This window comes from Melospiza georgiana, chromosome 1 (genome assembly GCF_028018845.1).
Source record: "Melospiza georgiana isolate bMelGeo1 chromosome 1, bMelGeo1.pri, whole genome shotgun sequence".
Taxonomy (NCBI): domain Eukaryota; kingdom Metazoa; phylum Chordata; class Aves; order Passeriformes; family Passerellidae; genus Melospiza; species Melospiza georgiana.
Genome location: NC_080430.1, coordinates 19,865,546 through 19,892,721, shown reverse-complemented (window position 1 = coordinate 19,892,721; position 27,176 = coordinate 19,865,546). Strand labels below are relative to the sequence as shown.

Sequence of the window (27,176 nt, the reverse complement as noted above, 5' to 3'; positions counted from 1 at the left end):
AACTAAACTGAAAATAAAGAAATTTTAAAAACTCTTAACAAGAAACAAGAAATTCCAGTAATTCAGGTAAATAATGTTGGTTTTGCATATTAGGTAAAATAGTTCATATACAAAATAAAATATGATGTATATTAAAAAAATCAAAATACTAAGTTAAATTGTATTCAGGATTGTGGTAATGTTTAGGTAGCAGAGTGACTGTCTCTATGGAAGGAAGTGGGGGACTGACCAGATAGAGACAGATCCATAGATAAATAGAGACAGCTGAGCCCTGGTGGAGCCTCTAGGGGAGTTCATTTTAAAAATTGTAAAGTATGTTGCACTTCAGTGTCAGGAGTGAGGCAAAAAGCATGAGAAAAAACACTGTGAACACCAAGGAGAGAAAAGGAGAGGGAGGAGGCTGTTGAGGCACCAAAGCATCTGTAAAGGATGCCAGGCTGGAGCAGGTATTTCCTCACAGACCGTGGGAGAGCCACACTGAAGCAGATATCCACTGCAGCCTGAGGAGGAGCCCACACTGGAGAGCTCCTGCAGGAACCATGGGCTGTGGAGTTCTCACAGTGCAGCAGGTTTATCCTAAAGGACTGCAGACCATGGGAAAGATCTATGGTAGAATAGGAAAAAAATGAGAGGAACAAGGACTGACACAGATGAAGTGTTATGAACTGACCACAAGTCACATTCCCCATCCCCCTGCATGCTCAGTGGGGAGGAGGAGGTAGAGAATTGGAAATAAAGGAGTGACACTAACTAAGCCTGGGAAAAAGGGAGGGGTGGAGGGAAGGTGTTTTAATCCATCTTTCTCACTATGCAAACCTATTTTATCTGGCAGCAAATTAAATTAACTTTCCCCAAGTCAGTTCTTTCTTGCCCATGACAGTAATTGGCAAGTATTCTCTCTGTTTGTGTCCAGACACACATTTTTTTCCTTCTATTTAGTCCCCTTATCCTGTTGAGGAAGGGCTGTGAGAGAGCAGCTGGGTGGACAGGGGGCAGATGGCAAAAGTCAACCCACCACAGAGAGAGACAAGGGTTTATCTTACAAGTCAGTTGTTATGCAGCTTAGAAGATGGTTAGCTACCTAGATAATTCTTTTGTTGTTGTTGTTGTCTGCATATTCCATATCCTACCATCTCTTTAGACACACTTCAGAGGCCTCATTGCCTGTGCTACCCTATATTTTGTCATTCTGTTGGCAAGCATTGTGAAAAAACTTTCTAAGTGATACTGAGTTTGTGCACAGCTAAGAATATAAAAAAGGAAATTACAGAAATCTGATGTGCAGTGTGTTTTAACCTTGTGCATTAAATTTTCTTTGTAAACTTGATATGTTAGCATGCAACAGATAAGCATATTTTGGAATGGGTAAATTCAGGCATAAAATGCATTTTTAAATCAAGTCAGGGTCCTACATCAAGTGAGACTGTGCTTTCATGCTTAAGTGGTAATTTTTTTTTTCTTGTTTGTGCGAGTGTAAATTTGTATACTCTGAGAGCTATAAGTATACTCTTCTTGATTTACAAGTGGTTTTGGTATTAGTTCAGCCTTAGTTTTAGTTAAATTTATATGTACATATTAGACTTACAAAATGCTGAGCACTTTTGCCTATTTGTCTTCATTTCAGTATTTAGGAGCATATTATGCTTCTAGGTATAGTGCTTGTGGAGAGTCTTGGAAAAGAGCTCTACCAATGCCTCCCACAAAGGAGAGATTAAGTGGTTCAGGAAATTGCAGGTCTGAAAAATTCTTCCTTGACTAAATGAATCAACCACAAGCATTAAGCATTGTCAGAAAATTAGGTCATGGATAGTATAAGCCAATTTTCTGTGGATTTCCATTCCAGAATAAGGCAATTTTACTTTTGCTGCTCTTTTTAAGTCATAGTTGCAATGATAAAATGTCCATGGTCAATGGTGGCTTCATCTTGTGAATCTCTGGGATGATTTGAAATGACTTTGTGTTCCTTTTCAAGTTGTTCTGATGCATGACTGGAGTTCTCATTAGAATGATCTTCATGCAAGGCCTGCCTGCTTCCCAGCTATCATCCACCTCCTGCTTTCCATTTCATCTATAGTAGAGCTGCATCCGGCAAATACTTGGAAATACGCTTTGTGGTTACTAATTACTTGGGCTGATTTACTTAGTTAAGTGTTCCAGCACAACTCAGTCCTTTCTTTTCCTATTGTATCTGCCTCATTATTAGCTATAAGAGTGACATTTATACTGTAAATGGGATGAAAACATGAAAGGGAAACTGTGTAAGTGTAGGATGAGTGTGCAAGGGATGAATGAGTACTGAACTATTCAGGCTAATTCTAATGTACGAATATGGATTCAAAGGTTTGGTTTGTATTGTATTCAAAATATTTTAGAGGAATGGTTTCAAGGTTATGGACCTACCCACAACTGTGTTAAAATATGTGTGCAGATGTCTACAGGGATAATAAGCAGCACATAGTATGAAATAGAATTCTGTGTAATAATACTTTCTGAAAATGTCTAAATAAGCATAAGGGATTATTAATCAAGGGAATGACATTTTAGAAGCAAACACTAATAAGCAGGAAATAGTGAGAATGCCTTTCAGAGACGATACTTTGGCAAGGTAGTTGGCTATCCTAAAATAAGTAATAGCATAAAATCAGACACACTTGTGTATTCTGAAAGCTCACATTTACAAATTACTTGTAAATATGTGTGGGCAGATTCTTTTTCTAAACTGGCATTTCTCTCTCCCTATTACCAAAAGAGAAAAGTGGTATTTAGATATTCAATTGGAAGAATCTGCCCCCCAGTCTTCCCCTCTGCCTGCTACAAAAAAAAAAAAAAAAAAAGTTTCAGTTTAATCCTAAGAATAAATTTAGTAGTTAGAGGGTGCCCAGATATTAAAATACTGTATCTTTTGAGTACACAGATATGTTTTATATGAAAAAAAAAAATCTCAGTTCCTAGGTCATCCCTTTGTCAGATACCAAATCTTTGCACCTGAATCATTTGTTTTATTTTCCCCACACTTGACTTTTTCTTAGGCCCCCTATCACCCCCTCAAGAGCTGATTTCACAGAACAAGATATTATCTGTAAGTAGCTGTGCAGGAGAATTACTCCAGAGAACCACCTTGTTTGTTTGTAGCATCTTATGCCTTCTAGAACTAGTTCCATGGGCAGTTTGCAAGCATTTAACTGTGTATTTCAGAAGAGTGCAGGAGTAGGAGGGTGCCTAAAGCACTCCAGAAAGTTATTTTTTCATGCACTCAGAGATTTCCTATATCACATTGAACAAATCTGTTAATGAACCCTCCCATCTCACACTGGTTAGGATGGAGTTATTGTTAAGAAAGTGAGGTTTCACACTAAGAGTTTTTAGTAGTATACATTAATATTACATTAATACATTAATAATACATTAATAGCAGTTTTGATCAGGTTCATATTTGGTTCTGGGATTTCACAATTGTGTTTTAGAGTTAGATTTATAGGCTACTTCATCACATGTTGTATTGCCAGGGTACTAAAGGTAAGAAGAAAGGAACTCTTGGTCTTGGCAGTGAAGGCTTTTGTAGAGGAAGAGAGACTCTCAATATGGTTGAAAATGGGAAAGGAAACATAAACCAGCCTAATTAGTGTTGAAAATAATGCTATAATTTTCCAATAAAGAATTATATTTCTTCTGTATGTTTTTCTAATAATATTTTTCATATTAGAAAATTTTCAGCTCCTATATTATCTTGTTGTTGATATGTTTGCTGTTGTAATATACTTCATTGATTCAATAGAAGTAGAAAAAGCAAAAACATCAGAAGACAGCCTCTGCTAAACACTTAAAGGAGACATAATATGCAAACATCACTTTTGAAGATCTGTCTACAGCTCAAATCAACTTAAAGGCAAGGGGTAACAAAATGACTCATTCTAGGGCAATGGGAGTTTTTAAATCAAGCTTTCATCTGGGCACTTAAAATAATTAGTTCCATTAGCCAGTTGAAGTGGAGTTGGCAAGCCTAAACAACGCAGGTTTATTTGTAGACCATTTATTGTTTAAAATAGAAGGAGGTTCTTGCCATTAAAATACATTGATGTTTGCTTTGAAGAAAACTGCAGATTTACTGTATTCACCACAGATGACTGGTCTTCTTTCAAAGGAAGGTCTCCAATTCCAATCCAGTAAGAGGTTTTGGATGAGCACTTCAGATGAAAGAAGCCCACTATTGATCTGAGGAGCACTGTCAATTCAGGGATGAATAGGACAGACTAGTGAGACCTGACACAGCAGAGAATGTCGTAGAAATGCTGCTTGCCTTATAAACCTGAAGAAGTCCTATCTGTTCCACTTTTCATCTGACTCTTCTTTTTAAAGGTTGTCACTTCTAGTCTGAAATAGTCCCTTGCTCTGTGTCTCTAGAAATATGAAAAAGGGTTAGACTAACTTTAAAAGAGGTCACAAATTGCATGAGCAAAACAAACTGCAGATTTTTGGAAAGTATGGAAGAAAGCACTATGGAATATGCCTGGTGGTAAATGGCTTATTTTCATAGTGCCTCATCCTTGCATTTGGCTCTTAACTGGAGTTTTTCTTCCTTGAGTTTTCACTGTTTTTTATTTCCTTAAAAACCTTCTTGAATTATTTGTTCCATTATTCATTTTGGATCTTGTTTTCTGGTAGCCATCAGAGATGTTTTTCTGAAATTTTAACTCTTATTTAATTCACTATAAAATTTGTGGTGGAATTAATTTCTCTCGGATGACCCTTTAATGCTCTGGCAATGCCTAATTCAACCTGCCATTCTATTAAAATATTCTCAGAATTTACTGAAATGGTCTCAATTTTTTTTTTTATTGTAGGTTTCATATATACTGGAGAAGTTGTGCATCGAATGTTAACAGCTACCCAATATATTGCACCATTAATGGCAAATTTTGACCCCAGTGTGTCAAGAAATTCAACAGTCAGATACTTTGATAATGGTATGTAGCAGTCCTTGTCTGTATCCCTTGGCTCTTCTTATTTTCCTAAATAATTATTTCAGAAGGAAGCATTGAGGATTTAAAAATATTTTTTTGCTTTTTGTTTTTAGAGGCTATGTAGAGCATGTGACTTGACATATATAAGCAATTATTAATTTAGAACACAATAAAGAATCATGAATGCCTTTTCTTAATTGAGCAGATATCATCTGGGTGTTGAAGTGCATAAACTCAAACTAGCAATGCATTTTATCAGTTTTAGAAGGGAAAATCTGTCTTATATAACAGTGTAAATTCAAAGTGTTGCTTCAAAGTATTTATAGTGGACACCATCTGTCCACTACCTAAAATGAAAATAGAGTTTGTGGAGTGCAGTAGCAAGAATACACAGAAGCAGGGCAGGGATAAGGTTAATAAACCTGTCAATGACTAAGTGTTCATGGAGTCCCAGAATTGGAATCCAATACACTCATCTACACCACGAGTTCTCAACAGTTCCTTGTAAAAAAGATTGAAAGAGGAAAAGGCAAGCTGCAGTGTTGTACTTGAAACTCTGTGAGAACTTTCAAAGCCCTTGAATGTGTGGATATTTTTCTCTTGAAGTCAGTTGTAATCAATATTTTAGAAACATTCCCTATGTTGTTAAAAGGCACCTGGTGCTTTACCTCAGGCCTTTAGTGATCAGCTACAATAACAGATAAAACGTGGAGAGTTTAGTATTGTGAATTAATATCTTGTAAATTATCCTGGATGCATCTATGCTATTTTTATATGCTTATTTATAGTGAGTTTAAACAAAAATTGCCAGCAGGTTCAAAAATGTTTCATATTTCCAATTTTTTTTTTAATTATTACCAAAATGTATTCTGTATTCTCTTAGTCATAAGCTTTCCTTACAATCTAGTCATTGCAATGTTTGTTTGTTAAAAATCCAATAAAATGCTTACATGAGAAAATCCTACTCCTTCTATACATGAGAAAATCCTACTCCTTCCATGAAGAATTTTGAAAGAGAAAAATATATGATTTTCACGTTCTAAATTATCTATCATTTTGGCCAGATATTTGTCCTCTTTACTTAAAGAACCTGAGGATTCTGGAGAAGACGTAGCTAATTCTCATTATAGTCCTGACTTCCAGTCTTCACTCCAGGTGTACCAGGCTGTATCACATGGCTTTCATTATGAGGCTGAACAGTTCTTTGAGATTTTGGATTCTTCTTCATGTGTAATGCATCATCTTTTTAGCTCCATGGGCTTTAGGACAAAGAATTTTTATCTTAACACAAGTAAAAAGGAACTGAGCAGATTGTGTCTTCAGCACCTTATTTCTTATTCATCTGTGCTTTGTCCCCATGAGTAAGTGCTCTGCCATAAAGCAGCATCTGTAGTGGGAAAGCACAGAGTGTGGGGATCCATCAAAGTCTCACTGGTGGAGCTAACTCCAAGGAACTTAGGTGCACACAAATCTACATAAAAGCCTCTGGAATGAAAGGACAGTTCGGGTGGCAGATGATTTCCATTTTAGCTCGGGGTTCTGAGATGCACATAGAGCTGAAGTGCTCAGTGACTGACTAGAAGAAATTTTGGCTAATTGTGCTCTAATAACTTTACAAGTTATAAATTTACATTTAAAATAAATGTAATAACTTTTCATTTAAAATTAAATGTAATGCAATAAAATAAATATTCAAAAAGTAGTTAATTAATGTGGTCACAAAGGAAAAAAATGCCCTGTGTGCACAATTAATGCCTACTATACAGAAAAACACAAGGAACAATAAAGTGTTGGACTTGGTGCAGTGTGGACCCAAAATTTGCACACTCATAGTTTCATGACAACCCCTGTCAAGATGTGATCATGACAGTTACAGCACAGATCTGTAGCAAAAGATTTTTCAAGCACATATCGAAAATATATTGAGCTGAATATGTACTGACCCATCATGAACATTCTAGGAAGAAAGGAAATTAAAGTCTGAATCAAAGTACGTAATTCCCATTACTGCCTAAAAAGAGAAGTTTTTGAGGAAGGCATGTAAAGATGAAAATGTTGTTTTCAGTAAACACAGTTTTGGTGATAAGTGTCTCAACATCTGTAAAACATGCTCACAGGGTATGCAAGTTGCTTGAGAAATATTTTTAGTGTGATAAGTGCATCTTCAGCCAGTGAACTCCTGTGAATATTAACAAGGCTCTTGCAACTGAATCTCTGCATACCAGACTCAATATTTACCTTGTCTATGACTTCTCAGTGAATTTGATATAAACTACATTTATTTATTGCCAACGCCTAACATTTCTCAATCTGCACAACCTCAGCAAGGGCCTGCACCATGCAGAAAAAAAATATTTAATTAATGCATAGTTAATGGAAGAATCTGAATTCTTGAAATAATAACTTTTACTAAGCAGGGAATTCTATTAGCAGTTCACATTTCAAAGCCATCAGGATTTATATATAGAGTGTAAAGAATGCCACTGCAGAGAAGTGGTAATGGCAGCACACCTGAACCACTGGATCCTACCTTTAGCTGATTTCTTGTGCAATTTCAAGCAAGTTTTTTGTCTTGCTTTAGCAGTAGTTGTGCTGCTTTTGTAGCACTGTGGTGTCTACATTTCAGAGAACTTCAGTTTCAACTTGTGTTTGTAATATCTTTGGCATTTCAAGGTGTGGAGCTGAAAGTTGCCAGAAAGAGACAAATCACTGTTCTTGTTTCAAGTAACTGCAGTGAAGTGCTTTTCCTACAATCAGTTAATATATTTCTCACATTTTTTTCTTCCTTTTGCCTCTCTACCCCCACTCTGGGGTTCACAGGCACAGCACTAGTTGTCCAGTGGGATCATGTACATCTGCAGGATAATTACAACCTGGGGAGTTTCACTTTTCAGGCCACCCTTCTCAATGATGGGCGTATCATTTTCGGCTACAAAGAAGTAAGTTTGGTCTGAGAATTGTCATTTAAGTGGACAAATTACTTTATACATGTCAGGAATTTCCCTACATTTTTGTGGGGGAGGGAAAATTTTTGAAAGATCAGTTATATAAGATCATTTCATTATAATGCTTATAAGATCACTATGTTGATGAAAATGATGTATTATTATTAAAGTGATGTTCAGAAAATTGACTTTAAAAGCATCAACATGACACAAATGTACTAATCCTGCATTTCAACCAGGCTTTTTTGGATGTTTGTGTTAAATTCCTGGGGTTTTAGTCAATTCTCCATGGGTTTTGAATGAGAGGATCTTATTTTTTTAATTAGTTTACCCAATCTTGCCCATTTCAAAATACTCTAGAATCAATAGTTATTGCTGAAAGATCACCTATTTCCTGCAGCTGTAGTTTTTTGGCAACTCACATATTACAAAGTTCATATATTTGAAACAAGAAATAACTGGTTTGTATTGCTAGCTCTGAGGTTTTCCATCTGTTTGGTGATAAAATTGCTTAGATTGAGGCCATTTGGTTTGCCTTCATAGCACCAATATGTTGTCTTAAATGGGCTCTTTTGCATTGTCCAAGTGTTTCAGAATTCCGTTGTTGCTTTGAGTGATTTTTTTTCCTAGAGTTACTGGAGTTCTGGAAACTATAACTTATTTGAATTTCAGTGCTTTTGCTAAGAAGGGTTGGAGCAGGTCATCCTTGAGTTCCCCTTTCAGTCGGGTATTCTATGATTCTCTGATTCATGCAAATAAGAATCAAAAGTAGACAAGCTTAAATCTCTAGCAGCAAAATGATGTCTTCTTTTTTGTTTGTTTTTTGGTTTTGCTTGGTTTGGGTTTTTTGTTCTGCTTTTTTTTGTTATTTTAATCTGTTTGGCAGGTACACTGAGACTTTCTCTTGAAAATGCAACTCTCAGTTATGCTCCTTATAGTAAGAAACTAATGAGTGATACAACCGATTGTCCAGACTTGGAGAAATCTCTTTTCTCTTCTGTTCTCTCTCTGCTATAAAACACTTGTGAGCCTTCAGGCTCATTTTTTGTGCCTGTTATAGTTATGCACCTTTAATGAAGCAGAAATAATAATATTCCTCTGCCATTCACTCGCAAGCCAGACAGGATCTGGGTTTTTCTGCTAGCAGCAGTCATACCTTCACCTAAGACAGATGTCTTGGAAAAGGATTGCTGCAAGATTTCTTACTGGATCAGTATTGTACAAACAAAAAACTTCTGGTATGCCCCTGTGCATGGCTTTCCTTTTCTTATAAAAGACGTGCTGATGCAAGGTCTGCTTGGGGTTTTTTCTGAATGTTAGGTGCAGGTTGCAGTCTTCATTTATGAAAATGCAGTTTCTTTGCATTTTGAATCCAAGTTCATGTAAGGTTTCTGATTCCCATTTTTTGGAATTCCACTCTGCTTAGGACAATGGAGCTCAATTGTACTTGATCAAAACAGTGTGCACTATAAGCTTTGGTTATCTCCTGTAGCTGAAAACTTTTTAAAGAAAAGGAAATACTTCTAACGACCGCACAAAATTTCCTGCCTTCAAGACCTAGAGAGGTGGGGATGGATACTAGTTATACATGCATTCTGGCATTAAAATGGTGACATTTTCAGGAGACTTCTATTCCTGCTTCTGAGATGCATTGCATACCCTGTTATTATCTAGCCCTGTGCGAATTTGATCTAATGTGGGTGATAGAAGTTACTGCTCTAATTTGAAAGTATCTGGCATGCATTCTGCACAAAAGAAAATGGTGATGCAGAGTGTCAGGTAGTTGAAAACATTATTCATTTATGAAAAGGGGAGTAAATGGGCCACTCCTTTACAAGTGGTTCCTAGAATTGCAGGAAAGTATGACATCTAATCCATGGATAAACAATTTCTGAGCTACAATGCAAAGGCTGCTTTCTCTCATTACACTACTGAAAGCTTCCCCCAAAACCACACTGCTTTTGTGGTAGGAGTTATTAATGTTCTGTTCATTTATCTTGAGACAGAAAACTGGAATTGGAAATGGAATAATGTGCTTTTTTCTACTGGTGAATCTTTGAACTCATCCCCTCTCATGAGTTATTCCTGTCCTGAATGGAATTTCCAAACATTACTTTAAAACTATTGCACATAACTAAGGAAAGAGATTTTTTTTAAAGTGGTAATAGTCATGTATTAATGATCTGTAAATCTTTTGACAAAAGATTTTTCTAAACATTTTAGAAAGTTGCAACTAATATATTCTGTCAGAATTACTTGGGGAATGGGTTTTGAGACTGAGATTTCTAGACAACTACACTCTTTATTTGCAGCCTTTATTCCATTATCACTATCTTAACTTTTCATCTAAATGAGCAAAATTAAAGAAAATTGCCAATCACTGATCAGACACAAGTTGTCTGAAAAGGGCAAACATGTCATTTATCATTTTAGACTTGGTCCTAGTGCTTATAAGGCTTGCTAGGAATTTATTTTCTTTGCAGTGCTGAATCCATTGCTTTCTGAGGAAGTCCTTCCATCTGGAGCCATTTCTCTTGCTGCTGAGTCACGTTGTCAGGTGCCCCATTAACTCCAGTAAGATTACTTGTGGAAGTGCTCACTAGCATGATTAAAAGATGCACAAGATTTCTACTGTCTTTTTGGTGCCAATTTATTTTAACACCACAGTTCATCAAAAATGACAGTGATGTATGGCAAATCCAAGGGGTCTTCATGGCATTGCCATTGGAAGTCCCCAAGCTGGAGCACCATGTAAGAAATACAGCAAACAGGCTGCTGCCAGTAGCTTCATCAAGCATCCCACGGGGGCTCTGTCTTGGCTCTTGTCTTCATCTAGAAGAGTCTACCTCTAAAATAACTGTGATTATACATTTAAGGCAGATACAACTAGGAACTTTTATGTCTAATGCACTTTAGGTAAATTTTAACTTTTATTTCTTATTCATTCAAACAGTTTGAGAGTCCTTTTTTCCCATTCTTCCTGCTCCCAGATTAGGTTTGCTACCTCATAAACCTGGTGTTGTCCTCCAAGACAGGATCCCAGGGAGGTTTGTTGAATACCAAAGGAGTTGCTCTACCCAATCTTCTGCATTCTGTTGTTTTCCCCAATAGAAAGCAACCTGAAATGTAAAAGTTCTCTCCAAAATTAAAAAAAAATAAATAGGAAGGGAGCAGAACTATCAGAAAATACAAAGACGTTGGAATATCTTTCAGAAGAGTTAATTGTTAGGAGAAGGAGCTGTATGGTCAAGTTTTCAAAATGTGAAAACAATTTGAAATATAACAAGCTCCTATAGCAAGTAAATTATTTACTTATTTAGCAATTTACTTCTTTTACAGTGCATGCATCTCCATGTTCAATGCCACTTTGCTTACACCAACACTATTCTAGCAAACGGTCAATATGTCAGGAAACATCAGCTGGCATGCAAATTTTACTGATGTACCTCCACTACATATGAAATTCATTAGAGTGCAAACAAGCCAGCAGAATACAGGAATAAAGAAGAATTTGGGGAAAGGCATACTTTTTATGTATTAGTAGTGAGTTTCTTATGTTCTAAATTTTACCGAAGTTCAATTCTCATGAGTTTCACTTCTTATTAAACAGAATAACTATTCTATATAGTCTTTTCCCATTAATGCTTAGAGCTAATGTTCCTTAGTGTAATATTTGGTTTCTTTTTTTATCCATGATTAATACAGAACAAATTAGGCAATGGTTCCATAGGTCTTGTTAATTGTTTAGGATATTTTTCTTAATATCATTGGAGAAGGCTCACTTTGTTCATTAAATCGTAATGACTCTCTATTTATGTAGTCATCCAGAAACCATTATTAAAGTTATAATATTTGCTCAAAATTGCCCAATATGTGAGTTTGGAAAATAATTCTAAAAGAGGCTTGTAGTAGAATGAATTTCTATTCTAAGAAGGAGACAGAATTAAATTAAAATTATTAAGTGCTAGCACTTAAATAAAACTGATGCCCCTGCTAGGCATGAAAGAAAATACTCTGTTTTCAGTAACAAGAATTCAAACCTTGCTATTGTTTCCTGAAAACTAAAAAAAATTTAAAAATAAATAAAAGCCAAAAAGTAACCCAAGGAAACAATTACAAAAAAACCCCACAAAAACACAAAACCACAAAAAACTAAATTAAAAAAAAATCCCATCATGCTATTCTTGCCTTTTTATTGTAATCAAAAATATGGACATGGAAATTATTTTTGATTTTTGAGGTGCTCAATTTACACAAATTAAAACTCCTGATTTTCATGCAGTTTAGCCTGTGGGCTAATTAATTACTACTTAGGAAACTGGAAATGAAAACCCTATATAAACACCATTATTATTTTTCAACATACTTTGGTTCTTATCTTTGACTCAGGTTTGAAGTGGGGCAGTAATTGCAACTTGCTTACCACCTCTTTCAGAATAAGTTTAGAGACCGTGATTTTATCATTTTTTGAATAGTATTCTGATATGACCTTACAGTTGAAAAGGATAAAATTTGAGAAGTTCCATGAGAAATTCTGTCTAGATTACAGATCCCAATGATACATAGAACTCAACATAAATTGTAAATTCCCTTCTCCTTACTGTTGAAGTATATAATCCAAAATATAGACATTAATGGCCTCAGTGCTAGTGTGGGAAGTTTATTCATAAACTGCTGATTTGTACAACACAAAAGATCACATTTTCTGTGGTAGAGCTAACAGATGGCTTAGAATTATTCTAGCTAAAAGCCATTCTAAGAAGGTAATGCTGTAAAATCCTTGCCAACCATCAGCAATCACTTGCAGGTTCCTAGCTCTCTGCTCAGCCATTTAACATGTCAGCCTGTTACGACTTATCTTGCCACTCAGGTGAGAAATCCAGAACAGCATCTCTCTGCTTGCTATCTATGTTTTGCTGAAATATTCCATAAGTTATTTAAATATTTACTACAAGCTTTCTGTCAAAATAGAATGTTTCCTAATCAAATAGCATATGGTAAAAGCTCATTTTATCTTGACATCTCATGCAAAAGATTTCACCTGTAATATGGCACTCAGTACATACATTGCCAATTTCTTTTTCCGCTCTTTAAAAGTTAATATATGTTTTTGTGAACACAGGTATAATGGCACTCTAGTTTTTCAGGAGAATAGGAGTGTTCCTGGGTTGTTGATTGCCTTCTACTTTGGCTGCATTTCTGACTTCAAGATTGTTTCACACAGGCTGCCCTTCAGTTTGAAGATCTGACTATACTAATTTAATTTTTCTTTTTTGATCTTACAGAAGCTTTTGCTTCTAAGCCTTGTTTCTAAAACAGGTATCCAAACTGTGTTGCTGCTGCTTCTGTTAGACTGGACCCTACTACTTTCTTATTTGTTTTAGAAATTATTTTGAAAGTTCCTTGCTCTCAGAAGAATGCTCAATACTGGAGTATTGAAACCTGCAGGGATTTTGGCAAAATCCATTGTTATTTCTGCTTCAAATTTTTCTAATTTCTCTTGAAGTTTTTCTATATATTTTCTGTTCAACTTGGCTACTGCATCCTGCTTTAATATCACATATCACTGAGTCATTCATAATTTTATTAACTTTCAAGGTCTGAACCAGGATGTAATAAAAATTAATAAAATAAAATAAAATAAAATAAAATAAAATAAAATAAAATAAAATAAAATAAAATAAAATACCCAAAATCCTGACTTGTGGCATTAGTACTGCAAGAACTCACCACTCCTTCCCAGAAGCAAAAAAAAAACCAAACCAAAAAAAACCCAAAAAATGAAATCGCTTGCTTTTTTCATAATTTTTGAGGGAAAGACGCAAATTGTTCAGTAATTCAAAAATTCACAATAAACATGTGAAAAGGCACTAGACTAAAAAGAAAGGAGTCTCATTCGAGAAGGCCAGAGTGCAGCTTCTCCTGATTTACATTCACACGATACAAATGAGTATAATCCTCTTCATGTGTCAGACACAATTTATGCATTAAGATAACAATTTTGCCACCATCTTTTGTCACAAACCTACTAATTCCAATTCCAAATACACTCTTCTCTTCAACTGCTGTTTCCTCTCTAGCTTTCTCTTCAAAGTCATTGCATCCTCTTCATCTTTACCTTTCAATAGGTTGTCTTCAGAATCCTCCTCAAAGTCCTTTAAGACAGTTTCTTTGATAGTTAATGTAAGCTTTTCTTTCCAGTGTTCTGAGACTATGAATAATTCCCTTATTTTGTGTAAGCTTTCATGCTGCAGAAAATTTATAGACTTAGTTCTGAACTTAGTGAGTCTTTTATTGTGAAGAATTTGAAAATATGGCTTTTGGCATTCTTCTGTCATATTATCCAGTAACTGCATCTGAGCCCAGCCGATATAAGCCAAATTTAAGCTGATGTATTTCTAGCAGTATTTTCAAGCCAGTTTTCTTTTTCCTGTCATTTTGACAACATGCCACAAGCCTTTTTTATACCACACCAGATCATGTGTGCAAGAACCCCAAAAAAAACCAGTCACTAAATTAAGTAAAAGGAATGGAAATTTATGACAATGTTTAATTCGCCAGAACTTACTTACCAGTGTAATTGGGAAAAAGCAAAACCAAAAGGTATTTTGGGCACAAGGAGAACTACTGATGCTTAACTCAAATGCCAGAAATCATGCTATTAATTATCATGTAGACAGAACTGAATCCTCAGTCACTTTATGAATACACCACTTTTTACTTCAGCATTTTTCTGCTATGTGAAAAATACTGGCCAACTATATAATTTTTGTGGTTTCACACAATTAAAGCCATAGCAAGCTATTGGGTTATCTAAACTAATACCTTGTGTCTCAGTTTCTTACACTTGATTGAGTTCCATCTGCCCTCAGCCTAAAAATTTCTGGTTAACTGAAGGGCAGCTTTGAAAAGTAAGATATCCAAATATAAGATATCTGAAAACAGCAACTGGCAGAAAGTCATAATTGCTCATAGAAAGCTGTGGCTTATTCTACTCCTAAGGTACCTGCCTGAAGTTTCCAACTGCTCTGGAAACTGCTTATATATTTCTGTGCTAGAATAAAAGACTTTAGTCCCCGAGTAATTTCTGCCTTTTGTAGAACTTGTTTGTGGTAATCTAACCAGCTTTTCAGTATTTCATCCAGAAGTCAAATAGAAAGAACATTTATAACACTTCTGTTAATGGCATTTGAGAACTGGAGAAGTTTACAAAGTATTTTTATGGCACTTTTAATCTTCCTTCTCTTAATTTCTGGCATCTTTTTAACAAATATATCATTTCAAACTCTGTGTGATATATCAGCAATGATCTAATTTTCAGGTGCAAGTAAAATGGTCACCCCACATCTAAGCTATATTTCACTGTGTAACCAAATATCATATCAATTACGTTTTCTTGCTGAGATGTCCCCTCAGACAGCTGAAGTTGTTCATCCACTACAGCACTGAGATTCCTTCTAGAGCTGCTGCTTCCTACACCATGGACCCCAAACTCTACCTTGCACTCTTTTTTGTCTGTATTATAGCTTTGCATTTTTTGCAATGACTAACCTTGCTAATTGATCCAGGCATTTCATTATTTTTACTCTGCTACTGCCATCTGGAGAACTGCTAGGCAGTAAATTTATGTTTCCTTCTCAGTCTTGGGTAGAGCTTTTGAATGCTGTAAAGGCACACTGTCAGTCTGAGCTGCTCCCTTAGTGGTGGCTGCTTTTTGTGACCAGTCAATCTATTTACCTATATTAATATTGAAGAAATTCTACAGGTCACTAAATCAAACATCTCAAAATATTTCAGTCTTATTATATCTATATAGAAGTATCAGCCAAAGCCACAATCTTGTCCCAAGAATGGAATCAAACCCGCCCTTTGTTTTCATGCAGCCTTGCTACCTGTAAATCTGTAACATGAAGTTGGAATGGTCTTTGACTATCTACATATTTTTATTCCTTCCTCTAGGTAATGGCAGTTGAGCATCTGGAATTTTCCATGTTTACCACAATGCTGTTTCCCTGCTATTCGAGAACATAATAAATGTTATTGTAATTCAGTCAGAACTCTTTACAGATAAAAATTCACAGAGTTTTCAGTGCAAGTTAACTAAGCCATGAGTTTTAAAACATCCATTCCAAGCTGAACTTTCACAGTTTTTGTGTTCAACAGTAGACAGGAGGTATTGTCTCCTCATCCTTGAGTGTATTGGCACATCATCTCACTTTTTCTTCAGTTGGGGGAAATAAATTACTGGAAATTACTATGCTTTTCTGCTTTGTCACTGACAATTTTTCTACCTCTAAGGGTTCATGCGAAAACAATGCAAAGAAAATTGAGATAAAATACAAAGGAAAACCAATAATTTCTATCTTCAAATAATTCTTGGTTCTATTGTGCTATGTTGTGTAAAATATATATTTAGGACTTTTAAGTTACACTGGTTAAATGTTCATTTTGGCAGTGCTTTTTATTTTTAATCTTTTTTCCTAGTTCAATATTTCAATAATATCTTCCTATTTTGTCTTTTAGATTCCTGTTGCTGTGACACAGATAAGTTCAACCAACCACCCAGTGAAAGTGGGACTTTCAGATGCATTTGTGGTCGTGCACAGGATCCAGCAAATTCCCAGTATGTAGAATTGTAGTGGTGCTAATGGTTTGGAGGCTGAGAAATTAGTATAAGCTGATTCCATCAAGCTTGTGATTAGCTGCACAACAAATCACTTAGCTAATTTCAGCTTGTTAATTCAAGTGTAATTTTATTTGCTTGATAATTCCCAATATGGCTTTTCCTGTCATTGTTTCTTTTGAGCTGACAAATTAAGTAAATAAAATTAAATGGCCAGTCAAACAATGTCAAGTTCAACTCTCAACTGGCTCAATTTGGTTTTCCATAAGATTCTTTATCTGGAACATGCTTTCATATCCATAGTAAAGAGGAAGCAATCTGTTCAGAAAAAAAGTCTGTATCCAAAAATATCCAAGCTGGAAGCTCTTGACACCTTATTCTGTATTTCAAATTCATGTACACATTTTAGTGACAGGAAAAAAGAGGAGATGTAGTTATTAAATAACATCTTGAGCTCACATATTCATGGCAACAGTATTGCAGGTGGAATTTAGTCTTGTCTGGCTTCAGTTATACTTTGCATGGCTTCACTGAAAACAAATAGTAGGAAATAAGTGTGACTTCTTGATGCTCTAATGTACTGTGTACAGAACCCTTTGAGGCTGTTTAGCCATTAGAGAATATGCTCACTTTTCAAGTCTACTAGGTTTGCTTCTATGTTTAGAGAAAATTTACTCAGATCAGTTTTCGAGGAAGCCCTAATTGCAGGGCGCAGATGGAAGGAGCTGTGCTTGAACCAGGCTCCTAGGGCTGACTCCAGGCACATTCTCCTAAAGTGAGCTCTGGCAGACCTGTGGTGCTCACAGGGACTGCCCTGATCCAGCCCAGCTTTCAGACAGACAGCAAATGGGGCTGACACTGAAAAATCCAGTGCTATTGACCTCTCAGCTCATCCTATCTCCTCATCACATATAAACAGTCTTTAGCACCAGGGAGCATCAATCCCATGTCTTGCATGTCCTGTCTTGGGGAATATGGAAAATTTCAGTACTATTTGTGACTGGTGAGCTCCGAGTAGTGTGAAGCACGTAGCATGCCATGATTTCACGTGAGACAAGAAATTTCTTTTTGAAGTATGATAGGTAGCTGTGCCTATGTTTGCATGGATTGGTTTTGAGTGTTTAAGAGCTAAGGAAACTAGGGAACAAATTTCAGTAATTTGAGTGATATTTGCAAGTAAATCATCTGAATATTTTTGAATATTCAGTTTCTAAATATGGATTCAGGAGGAAATTAGGTTAATTGACTATGCAAACAGTTTATGAGACTAGTCACAAAGAAATTCTATCCAAGAGACGCAACAGGATGATATTTTTTGACCACAGGCCTCCATAACAAAACAACACTAAATCACTTGTATTAGATTTACGTATTTTGTATGGAAAATATATAGTAGATGTGAGTCTTTATTCAAGTCTGAATGTTTCTTTTTGCAGAAATATTTCAGACAAGCACTTGTTTTACTACCAGTAAATACTATTGGTTTTGCTGAATGCAGAGTGACTTACTAGGCTTCTGGTTTCAGCATATCTATATTTTTTTTTTCCACATGACACTTTGTGCTAACAGAAGTGAGACTATAATGTGGATAAGGAGTATAAAATGTGCCACTGCTACAGCAGTTTTGAGAGCATTATTAATGTATTGCTGTTTACAATGCATTGCTCTTGCCCCTAACTACCAGTTCTGTGGATGGTGGTAATTCATGATTATTTTTGCTAGATTGCAGCTTACACTAGAGCTAATATTAATCAAGGGAACCATCATTTCACTTTAGATTTTCCTGAAGCTGAATTGTGTGCTCAATGAAATAAGTTTATATTGATGTGTACAGGCAATATAATAGCACCTTGACAGAGCTGGTAAATAATGTTGGCCCATAGAAAGCCAGTATCAGATGCTCTTAAAATATGCATGTTCTTGAATTCTTGTTTTTCAGAGGTATTAAATCAACTATGGCTCTAGTCAATTACTGAAAAAATGATATGGTAGAATTGTTATTTTACTTTATTTGTTGGCTTCTTAAGACAATGGAAGAATATAAATTGTTTCTTGTCCCAAGAGAAGGCAAAGAAGTATAACTACTAGCTCTACCTTGCCACTTTATCAAAGATTTTTCCATCAAAAGAACCCAGTCTCCCTTCATGTTCATGGCTAGTTATTAAAAAAAGAAAAAAAGCCAAAAATCTTCCCCCTCAAATAATGCAAATAAACCACCCCAAACTCTACTGCTTCTTGTTTGAGCTCTGTCAATTGTTTTTGTATATATTATGCATTTGTAAAGGAAAGAGATACTAAGAACAACACAACCCTGTTTGAGTAAATATATCCCCTCAATTTTTAAAAATGCTGAAAATCTTTGGTGCCTTCTGTATGCTCAGTATTCTAAAATGTCAATATAATGGACGTAGTTTATTAATGTAATTTTAGAAGATTTAAAGCTTATCTATTTATCAGATTTTTTTCAGATATACTGTCCAAAAGGTTGGTAATAACTTTTTTAATACTTCTGAAAGATGAGTTCAAAAGCCAGGCGAACCTATTTCATTCTGGGAAGAGAAAACATGCTTTTTGATCAGCCATTTAATTTCAAAAGTGCATTTTAATGAGTTCTGAAAAGTCTTGAAGAGCCAAGGGCTAAAAGGAAATATTTTTCTGAACTTTTTTAGAAGGAGGAACTTGAGAATATTATACCTATTTTTATTAATATACTTCTTCATAGAAAGACTTTGCAGTAATACCCCTTTTATCTGCCCCTAAAAGCACACAGGCACATACACTTGTTCACCTTATCTTTTAAGAGTTAGAACATGGAGATAGGAGATTTTTGGCAAGTGGCTTTATATCTGTTTGAGTTTTTGTTGTGTTTGTTTTTTTTTTAATAAATATTTCCTTGATCTGCTACTACCTCTTGCTTATAGACCATGTCTTTATATTCCACTTATAATTATATTATTGCAGATTAGCAACTATTTTATATCTAGATATAGATATGCCTGTATATACTCTAGAGGTGTTTAGTTAAGGGAAGTAAATTTCTGTTTGACACCAAGGTTAACCTGATAATTCTGAGATTTTTATGACAAAGTGGCAAACTAGGTCCTTTGATTAATTTCAGAGGAAAAGTTTCAGCTCTTTCCAGGTAATTCAAATGAAGTTCCAGGCTCTGGAACTCTGGTTCTGATATGTAAGTAAGAGTGACCATCCTGATTTCTTCTTCTTCAGACATGTTGAACACTTGCACACCAACTATTTTTCCTCTTGTAACAAACACAGTGAGAGTTTCATGGATGTCTTCCAGCTAGAAACATGATTGGTGATGACAAAGCTGGGAGCTTTACATTTTCCTCCAGCAAGACTTTTTTAAACACCTTCACTACTTCAGGACCTTTGTTCCTTGCCCACCTTCTCCAAACAGCTCCCCTTCATTTCTTGTTTATTTCTCTGCCATCCTTATTATTCTGTTCTTGGTCCCTCTTTCACTTGCCTGTGGTGTCCTTTGCTCTCCCTTCTGCAGACTCCCAAGAGCTCTCTTTACCTTAATGACCATCTTTCTTTCCCTCTGTTTTTCCTCTCATTCAGGGTTAGTGTGTTTCTCTCCCTTGTTTCAGAGCTCTTCCCTATTGTATTTCAATTAGCTTTTTGTTGTGCAAGAAGAAGAAATGAAAAAGCATTTCCTGCAACCCACTTTTGTATTTTAGCAATGAAAACCCCACCAGAGAGCCTTCGCATATTGTGTTTGTTTTCCACAAACCCGTGAAATACACCGGGAAATGAGAGAGTGCCAGATTCAGGGGATCTACACAAGTGAATTACAGTCTTGCACAAAGAGAAAATGGGTAGTAGGTCTGTCTCCACAATGAGACATACTTCTCTGTGATTTTGGCATCTACTGTATTAGATGCAGCTCTTTTAGGAAATCCATGCCTTGACAACTTAACATTTAATCACACTGAAATTATTCAACAACACTGTGTGCAGAAATTAAATTGTAGCTGAGCTGTGTGTTAGTAATATTCCAGTTTCAGTGCAATTAGTGTCACTCAATATGTAGTGTAACTCAAGCATATAATTGAGTGACAACTCTGCATGTTGTAAATGTTTGCTCAGGATGTCTCACCACTTTGTTTACAGCAGTGAAGCCCCTAAAAGAACCTTAGGATTACCTTCCTGAAGGGTAAAAGACCACTGGCCATTTATGCTCTGATATCTATTATATAAAGGTGCAGCACCACTTGGGAAATCAAGTCTGATTTCCTGCTCCCTTACTGGCAGTGTTATCATTTACCTCTGCGCAAAATGGGCCCCAAAGTTATCACTCTAAAATCATAGTATTTATTCTCCTTTTCACTAGTGTAACTAATCCCACAGAGCCAGCTGCTCCAGCCATGAATGTTTGTCTGCTGGTCCAGAAAGGTTTATCCAGGTAGCTGGGTTCCTTGCACTAGATATCTGATTCAGGAGCATGCTGTTGATCTTTTGTAGCATGACAGTACTGCCAGGACTGGTACAAGTTGGTCAAAATTTAAAATGTTCTCATAACTGGCCACAGACATATCTCAGAGTGAAGCGGTTTGATGCATGGTGGGATTAGGAAATAAAGCAAGTTTTTCACACCTAGATCCTGTACTAGGAGTTTTTAGCTGGCAACAGGTATTGGGGAAAACCTGGAAGGACATGGATATTACCGCGCCTGAGTGGGTCGCAGCTGGTGATAGAGAGATGGTGAATCTTGTTTCTTGAATCAGAAGACTTGATTTATTAAAATATTATATATAATACATTATTACTATACTAATAGAATATAGAGAGAGGTTTGCAGAGCAGCTAGGCTAGCTAAGAAAGATAGAAAAGAATCTATAACAAAGTTGTGGCCAAGGACTCAGTCCCCTAGCTTGCACTGGTGATTGGCCCTTAATTATATAAACATAGGAAATGAGCCAATCAAGGTGTCCCTGTTGCATTCCACAGCAGCTGATAATAATTGTTTACCTTGTCTTCTGAAGCCTCTGGCCTCCAGAAGACGCAGAAATCCAAAAGAAAGGATTTCTGTGGAGAAATGTCTGCGACACATTGAGAGTTTCAAAGTAAATCATCTGTGGTAGGTGCAGAGCATTGCGGCAGAACATCTCTTAGTACATTGTTCATAAAGATGTTTTCAGAGCCTACTTCAATGGTTTGCTTGACAGATTTGAGGTGCAGCTCCCAGGTTTAAAAGGATATTTTTAGTAATTTTTGTGAGAATGATAAAATTAATACAATTAGGGAATCTGAATTTTTATCTAGATTTAGATGTGTGTTATATTCAGAGGAGCAATTGTGGAGGGGTTTGGATTGCAGGCATTGGTTTTTAGTCCCAGTGTCAGTGCCTCAAGAATTAATTAGTAAATATTGATAAGTTTAGCAATATAAAGCTGTTAAAGAACAGACACTTTGACATCCTAATTCCTTTACCTTTTGTGGTGACAGCAATCAGATATACCAGGCTGACAGGTTTTATTCAGCCAGTGATGTCAAACAATGTCTCTGTCAAGCAAAGTCAGTGGCTGTATAACACAGCAGCTGTGCCCCTCCCTTCTCTATGCCTTATATTTTCCACAGATTGCTTGCAGCTTGTTGGATATGTTTCATAAATTGTTTACTTCAAATTGACTTCTGCATAATCAAATGAACCCTCTTACCATTTGTGTTTTCTCTATCAGCAAGACTTAAAAGTGAAAGTACAGCTGTATGAATACATATGGTCTTGTTCAGCAGTTATTTCTGGGTATATGGCCAATCCAAATTCCCTTGAAATCTTTCACTGGAAAAAAGTCTTTATTTGTGTGAACATACCGTTTCAAAACTCAGAATGACTTCTCCAGTATTTTCACATATCACTGTATTGCAGTTTTTAGCTGAGGAATGGTGTATGAGGAAAAGCCGTGATTATGTAAGGGAAAAGATACAGAGAGATTATGCATCTGTCAGCCACATATTTAGAATAGTTTGTTATGAACTACTGACCCTTCAGACATGTTAAGAAATCATTGGTGCTCTCCTGGCACTGCTCCCTCCCCAGAGTACTCTCCCTATTGAGTACCTTTAGTCAACTCTTGCAGTTCTGTTTCAAAGAATACTTATATATAGAATTATTAAATTTAATACTACTGTGATAAAACTACATAGAATTATTTTGTCACAGCAGAGTCTTGCACATCTATAATTTACCGATTTGTTGCTTAATCCCTTGAAAGAATTCTTTCAAATGGCCTTCTGACCCCCATGTTATTTCTCTCAGTCAATGAGGAATGTGTTCTTACCTCAGGTAGCTGGTGTTTTCTTCAGGTTCTTCTGCTGGGACTGTACCTTTGGCCTGTGCTCAAAGATAGCACAAGTACATGCCATGAAAACAAACCAAAAAACAATCTGAACCATCTGTGAATTAAACTAAGTGTAAAAAAAATATAGTCAGTTATTAAAAAATATGTTAAACTTTATAGCATTTAGTAAAAAGTGTGTTTGAGAAACCCAGACTTGTAGAAATGTAAAATACTTTCATGACTATGACTAGGAAAAGAACATACACATATTTACTGAAATTCAGAACCAGAAGTGGTACTTCAAAAGCATAAAAAAAGTCCTTTTCCTTTCTTCTTTTCCCTACTAGACCTGATGTAACATTTCTTTATAGCAAAATACCTGCACATGATGCTTGAATATTGATTTGTTACTGCATCAAATTATTTCACTAGTTCTTGTCATGTTAAGGTCTGCACTGAGGCATACATGAGCTCATAAGCTCTTTGTGATTCTGCACTAGTTCTTTTTCGTTAAAGAGCTAAATAGACAGCATAAGGCAAAGAACAAATTCCATCTGAGGGAAATGCAATGTCTGTGCTGGACTGAAGCAGGAGTGTGTGAAGAGGTCAGGGGGAAAGCATGAGGGAAGAGTATTCACTTTCTTGTTTATCCTGTTGGGTTTAGGGGTTTTTTAACCAATTTTGATAATGAAAACCAGCTCACAACTCAAAATAGGGAGAGAAAAGTGGATTTTGAAGATCTAAGCATGGTATGTTTAAGTCATACTTTCAAACTAATCAAGCCCTGCATGTTTTTCTAGCCTGGTCAGGCAGATAAATTTGAATACTCACGATTCCAACCACCTGCCTGCAAGAATATGCAAAGATGTTAGAAGGCGACTATGCAAATACCTCTCTGTGCTTAGTTTCTTACATTAGATAGATGCCTTATATGCAAACTTACCACCTGTGGTTGACACAGTCATCTTTGTGAAGAAAAAGATCAAATTTGAGTCTCTCAGGCAATGGGATTTAATGGAATAAAAAGTCATGCTGAAATATGCATGATTAGAATTTTTTTTTAATACAACATGCTTAATTCTCTTTAAAGTAGTGTTTTTCAGAAATTTCATGCACTGGGTGAGGTAAAAGTATCTATGCCCTGAATCTCTGATTCTTACTGAGTCTTTGGAAAGCCAGAAGCTCCTTATTTCTTGTAAGCCCTGCGAGGAACCTGTAAGGAGAGATTCAGCATTAACAGGATTATAGTGTACTAGTCTGTACCAGTACAAATGAGATGCAGTTCAAATAAAATGTTGACACCCAGCATTTTAATTTATGTATTCACATTCACTTGCTTTTTTTTTTTTTTTTTTTTTTTTTTTTTTTTTTTTTTTTGACAGAATGTTAAAGATTTCTGTGGAAACAAATTAAATTACAGCCTTCAGCATTGGCAGGAGCTCATTTTAAAGGCATTTTACAATCACTTTGATTGGGCTTTAAGGAGACTGACCATCCTGTGAGCATAAACCTCTTGCAGCTGGCAAGAGATTGTCCCCATCCCCACAGAAAATTAGCTTGGTCTTGAAAACATTTTCTCTCCAGTAGATCTGAAGGACAGAGTTAAGGCATTTATTGGGGTAAACTTTGGCACGTGCCCATATCTGTCTTTTAGCTAGTCAGAATGACTTTGTAGGTAGCACATAAAACTAGCTCAATATAGGTTCATTTCATACTGAAAGAGAATTCTGCTACCAGGAGGGGTGAACTCATAGCAAAGCTTCAAATAAATTGCAAGAAGTTGTTGGCAATGGTGCTGATTTGGAGCTAAATAGAAATATTATTATCTGAAAGTGAGATACTGCCTACTTGTCCCTGAGATGAGGTAAGAGAAGGCAGAGAAGCTGCTTCCTCAAGCAACAAGGTGTGCTCTAATCCATATGGGGCTGGCAGCATAGAAGACATCCAAAGTCTGAGTTTGTGACTGTCAACAAGTCCCTTTTCTTCTGTTACATGTAGACTAAGACTGGTGATTGGCATGGATAATCTGTTACTCCTTTGTATGTAACCTTTAATTCCTCTCTGGAATGACTGCAGAGGGTCAGTGATTGTGTTTAGCTCTGATTTCAGTTAGTTTATCAGACCTTCAAAAAGAACATAAATATTAAACCACCACCTCAGAAAGCTGTCATTTTTATGTCAGGTTGGTATTAGAAGTTGTTCTTTTGATTTTCAAATATACAAGCTTGCCAGTCTATATTTCAACTGTATATATAGAATCTGGAATTTTCAGAACACATTACAGGATATTGTTCTGGCAAGTAGTGTGTGATTTTTTAATGTTTATCTTGTGCTTGGGTCTTATAGTTGTTTGTGAGTTCAAAGCCCTTCAGAACAGTACATTGACTATATTGAATTTCTGCTTTGAGAAACAGGTGCAGTCAGCCTGTGTAAAGATTATGCACAATGGCTGTTTAGGAAGATTGTCTTCTCTAATATGCTACAATATGAAAATATACTCTAGTACACTTCGATGTGAGCCATCTTGTAGCTAACAAATTTGATTAAGCAATTAAATAAGTTTTGTTTGCACATTTTGGCAAGAACTGACAAAGTGCGTATATAAAGCATTTCTCTCAAATCTATAAGGTGAGAAAAATGTCTTAGGAAAGCAAGGGTGTATTTGAAATACACCCTAAAATGTCTGACAGTATACCCTCTAGAATTTCTGCCCAGATCATTGACTAAGATGCTTGAGAGCACACTCAGCATTTTCATAATTCTTTTCCAGGAGAAATTCTTTTTCTGTCAGTTCTGAGGGTTTCTCCACTGAAAAATTCTCTACCTATCTTTACTTGTTATTTTGTGATATTCAAAGTTAAAAATATATTCTTGAGAAAAGTAGTTGCCATATGTGTATCTAAGGAACAGTGTGCATTTAGTACATCCACTCTTTTTCACAATCTAAAGACTGGAAAATAAGAAAATATGATTTATTTTTTCTTTCCTGTCAGATGTCCGCAGAAGAACAATTTATGAATACCACAGGGTGGAGCTACAGATGTCAAAGATTACCAATCTCTCAGCTGTTGAAATGATACCACTTCCAAGTAAGTAAAACATTACATAAGCAGGAGCCAGATTTAGAAATCATCCATCTCCCTCTCCCTCCCAGCAACACATATACAATTTCAAATATTTTGTTTTATCTCTGGACTTGGAATCACAAACAGATTCATTTATCCTCTCCTAGATTCCCGAATGGATGATGCATTATCCAGTCCATTCTTGTGTGTCTCAAGTTAGTTTATAGGTACATAGCTCCCAGTAGGTTTTGCATGAAATTTGTGCCAAATAATTTTTTCAGAAGAATGATTATATTGCCTTTAAATACATTCCCTCAAGAAAAAATAAAGAACAGTTTTCATGCTTGCAATGCAAAACATGAATTCTTCTGTGTACTGTGCATCACATCACGAAGGCATATCCCCAAACAAATGGCTCCAAGTATTTTGCAGTTGATCAGGCTTCTTTTTCAAAGGTAAAACTACATTGCTTAGAAATCTTGGGGTTTAAAATGCCAGCTGTACTATTGTAAAAATAGTAGAAACATCTATTTTTCCTTTTCTTAAATTCAGGTTTAGTTCTTGCACGTTTATATGTCAGTCTCATTATCTGCTTATGTCTGAGTGTTAGCAGCACCAAAGAACAGCCAGAGAAGAAAGAGATTTAAGGAAATACTTAATATTGACCAAAAAGATAAAAATTTAGGAACAAAGCTGAATGAACAGGTGTGGAAGTAGGAATACATTTACAAATGGAATACAAATGGAATACCACAGATGAAATGTACTTTTGTGTACACAATTGTGCAAAGCATTATAACAGGCTGGGTTCAGGGTCTTATTTTAGATATGGTTGAACCTGTTGACTTCCTAAATATGTATTATCAGAAAATATATTCTTCTTTTGTGTTTTTTATGTGAAACATATATGAGACTAAAAAAATAATTTATGTTTATCTACATCCCAGCTTGTCTCCAGTTTACCAGCTGCGGTCCCTGTGTCACTGCCCAGATTGGCTTCAACTGCAGCTGGTGCAGTAAACTCCAAAGGTAGAGAAAATAATTTCTTTCCTTTTTATGTGTGTGGATATGGAGCTGTGCTCAAAGGCTATCCAAAACCATTGCCTGCAGATTATTCAGCATTAAAAGTTGTTACATTTGTGTTTATATATATGCATTCACATGAACATAAATCTCAAGTGTGATCACTGGCAGCTCATCATTGTCTCATTTCACTTCAACAATTAGGCAAGAATAGTCAAAATAGTTGACTCAGGAGTTAAGCCCTTGTTCTTGTTTCT

General features: G+C 35.9%; 1 protein-coding gene across 1 annotated transcript in view; it reads left to right on the top strand.

The window, feature by feature from the left end:
* Positions 1-27,176, top strand: part of PLXDC2 (plexin domain containing 2) — a 253,466-nt gene that overhangs the window by 175,415 nt on the left and 50,875 nt on the right. Inside the window, exons 5-9 of the mRNA XM_058018381.1 lie at positions 4,842-4,964; positions 7,782-7,900; positions 16,430-16,529; positions 25,825-25,920; positions 26,844-26,925. Of these exons, the coding sequence (XP_057874364.1) occupies positions 4,842-4,964; positions 7,782-7,900; positions 16,430-16,529; positions 25,825-25,920; positions 26,844-26,925 (520 nt within the window). The remainder of the gene's footprint in view (positions 1-4,841; positions 4,965-7,781; positions 7,901-16,429; positions 16,530-25,824; positions 25,921-26,843; positions 26,926-27,176) is intronic.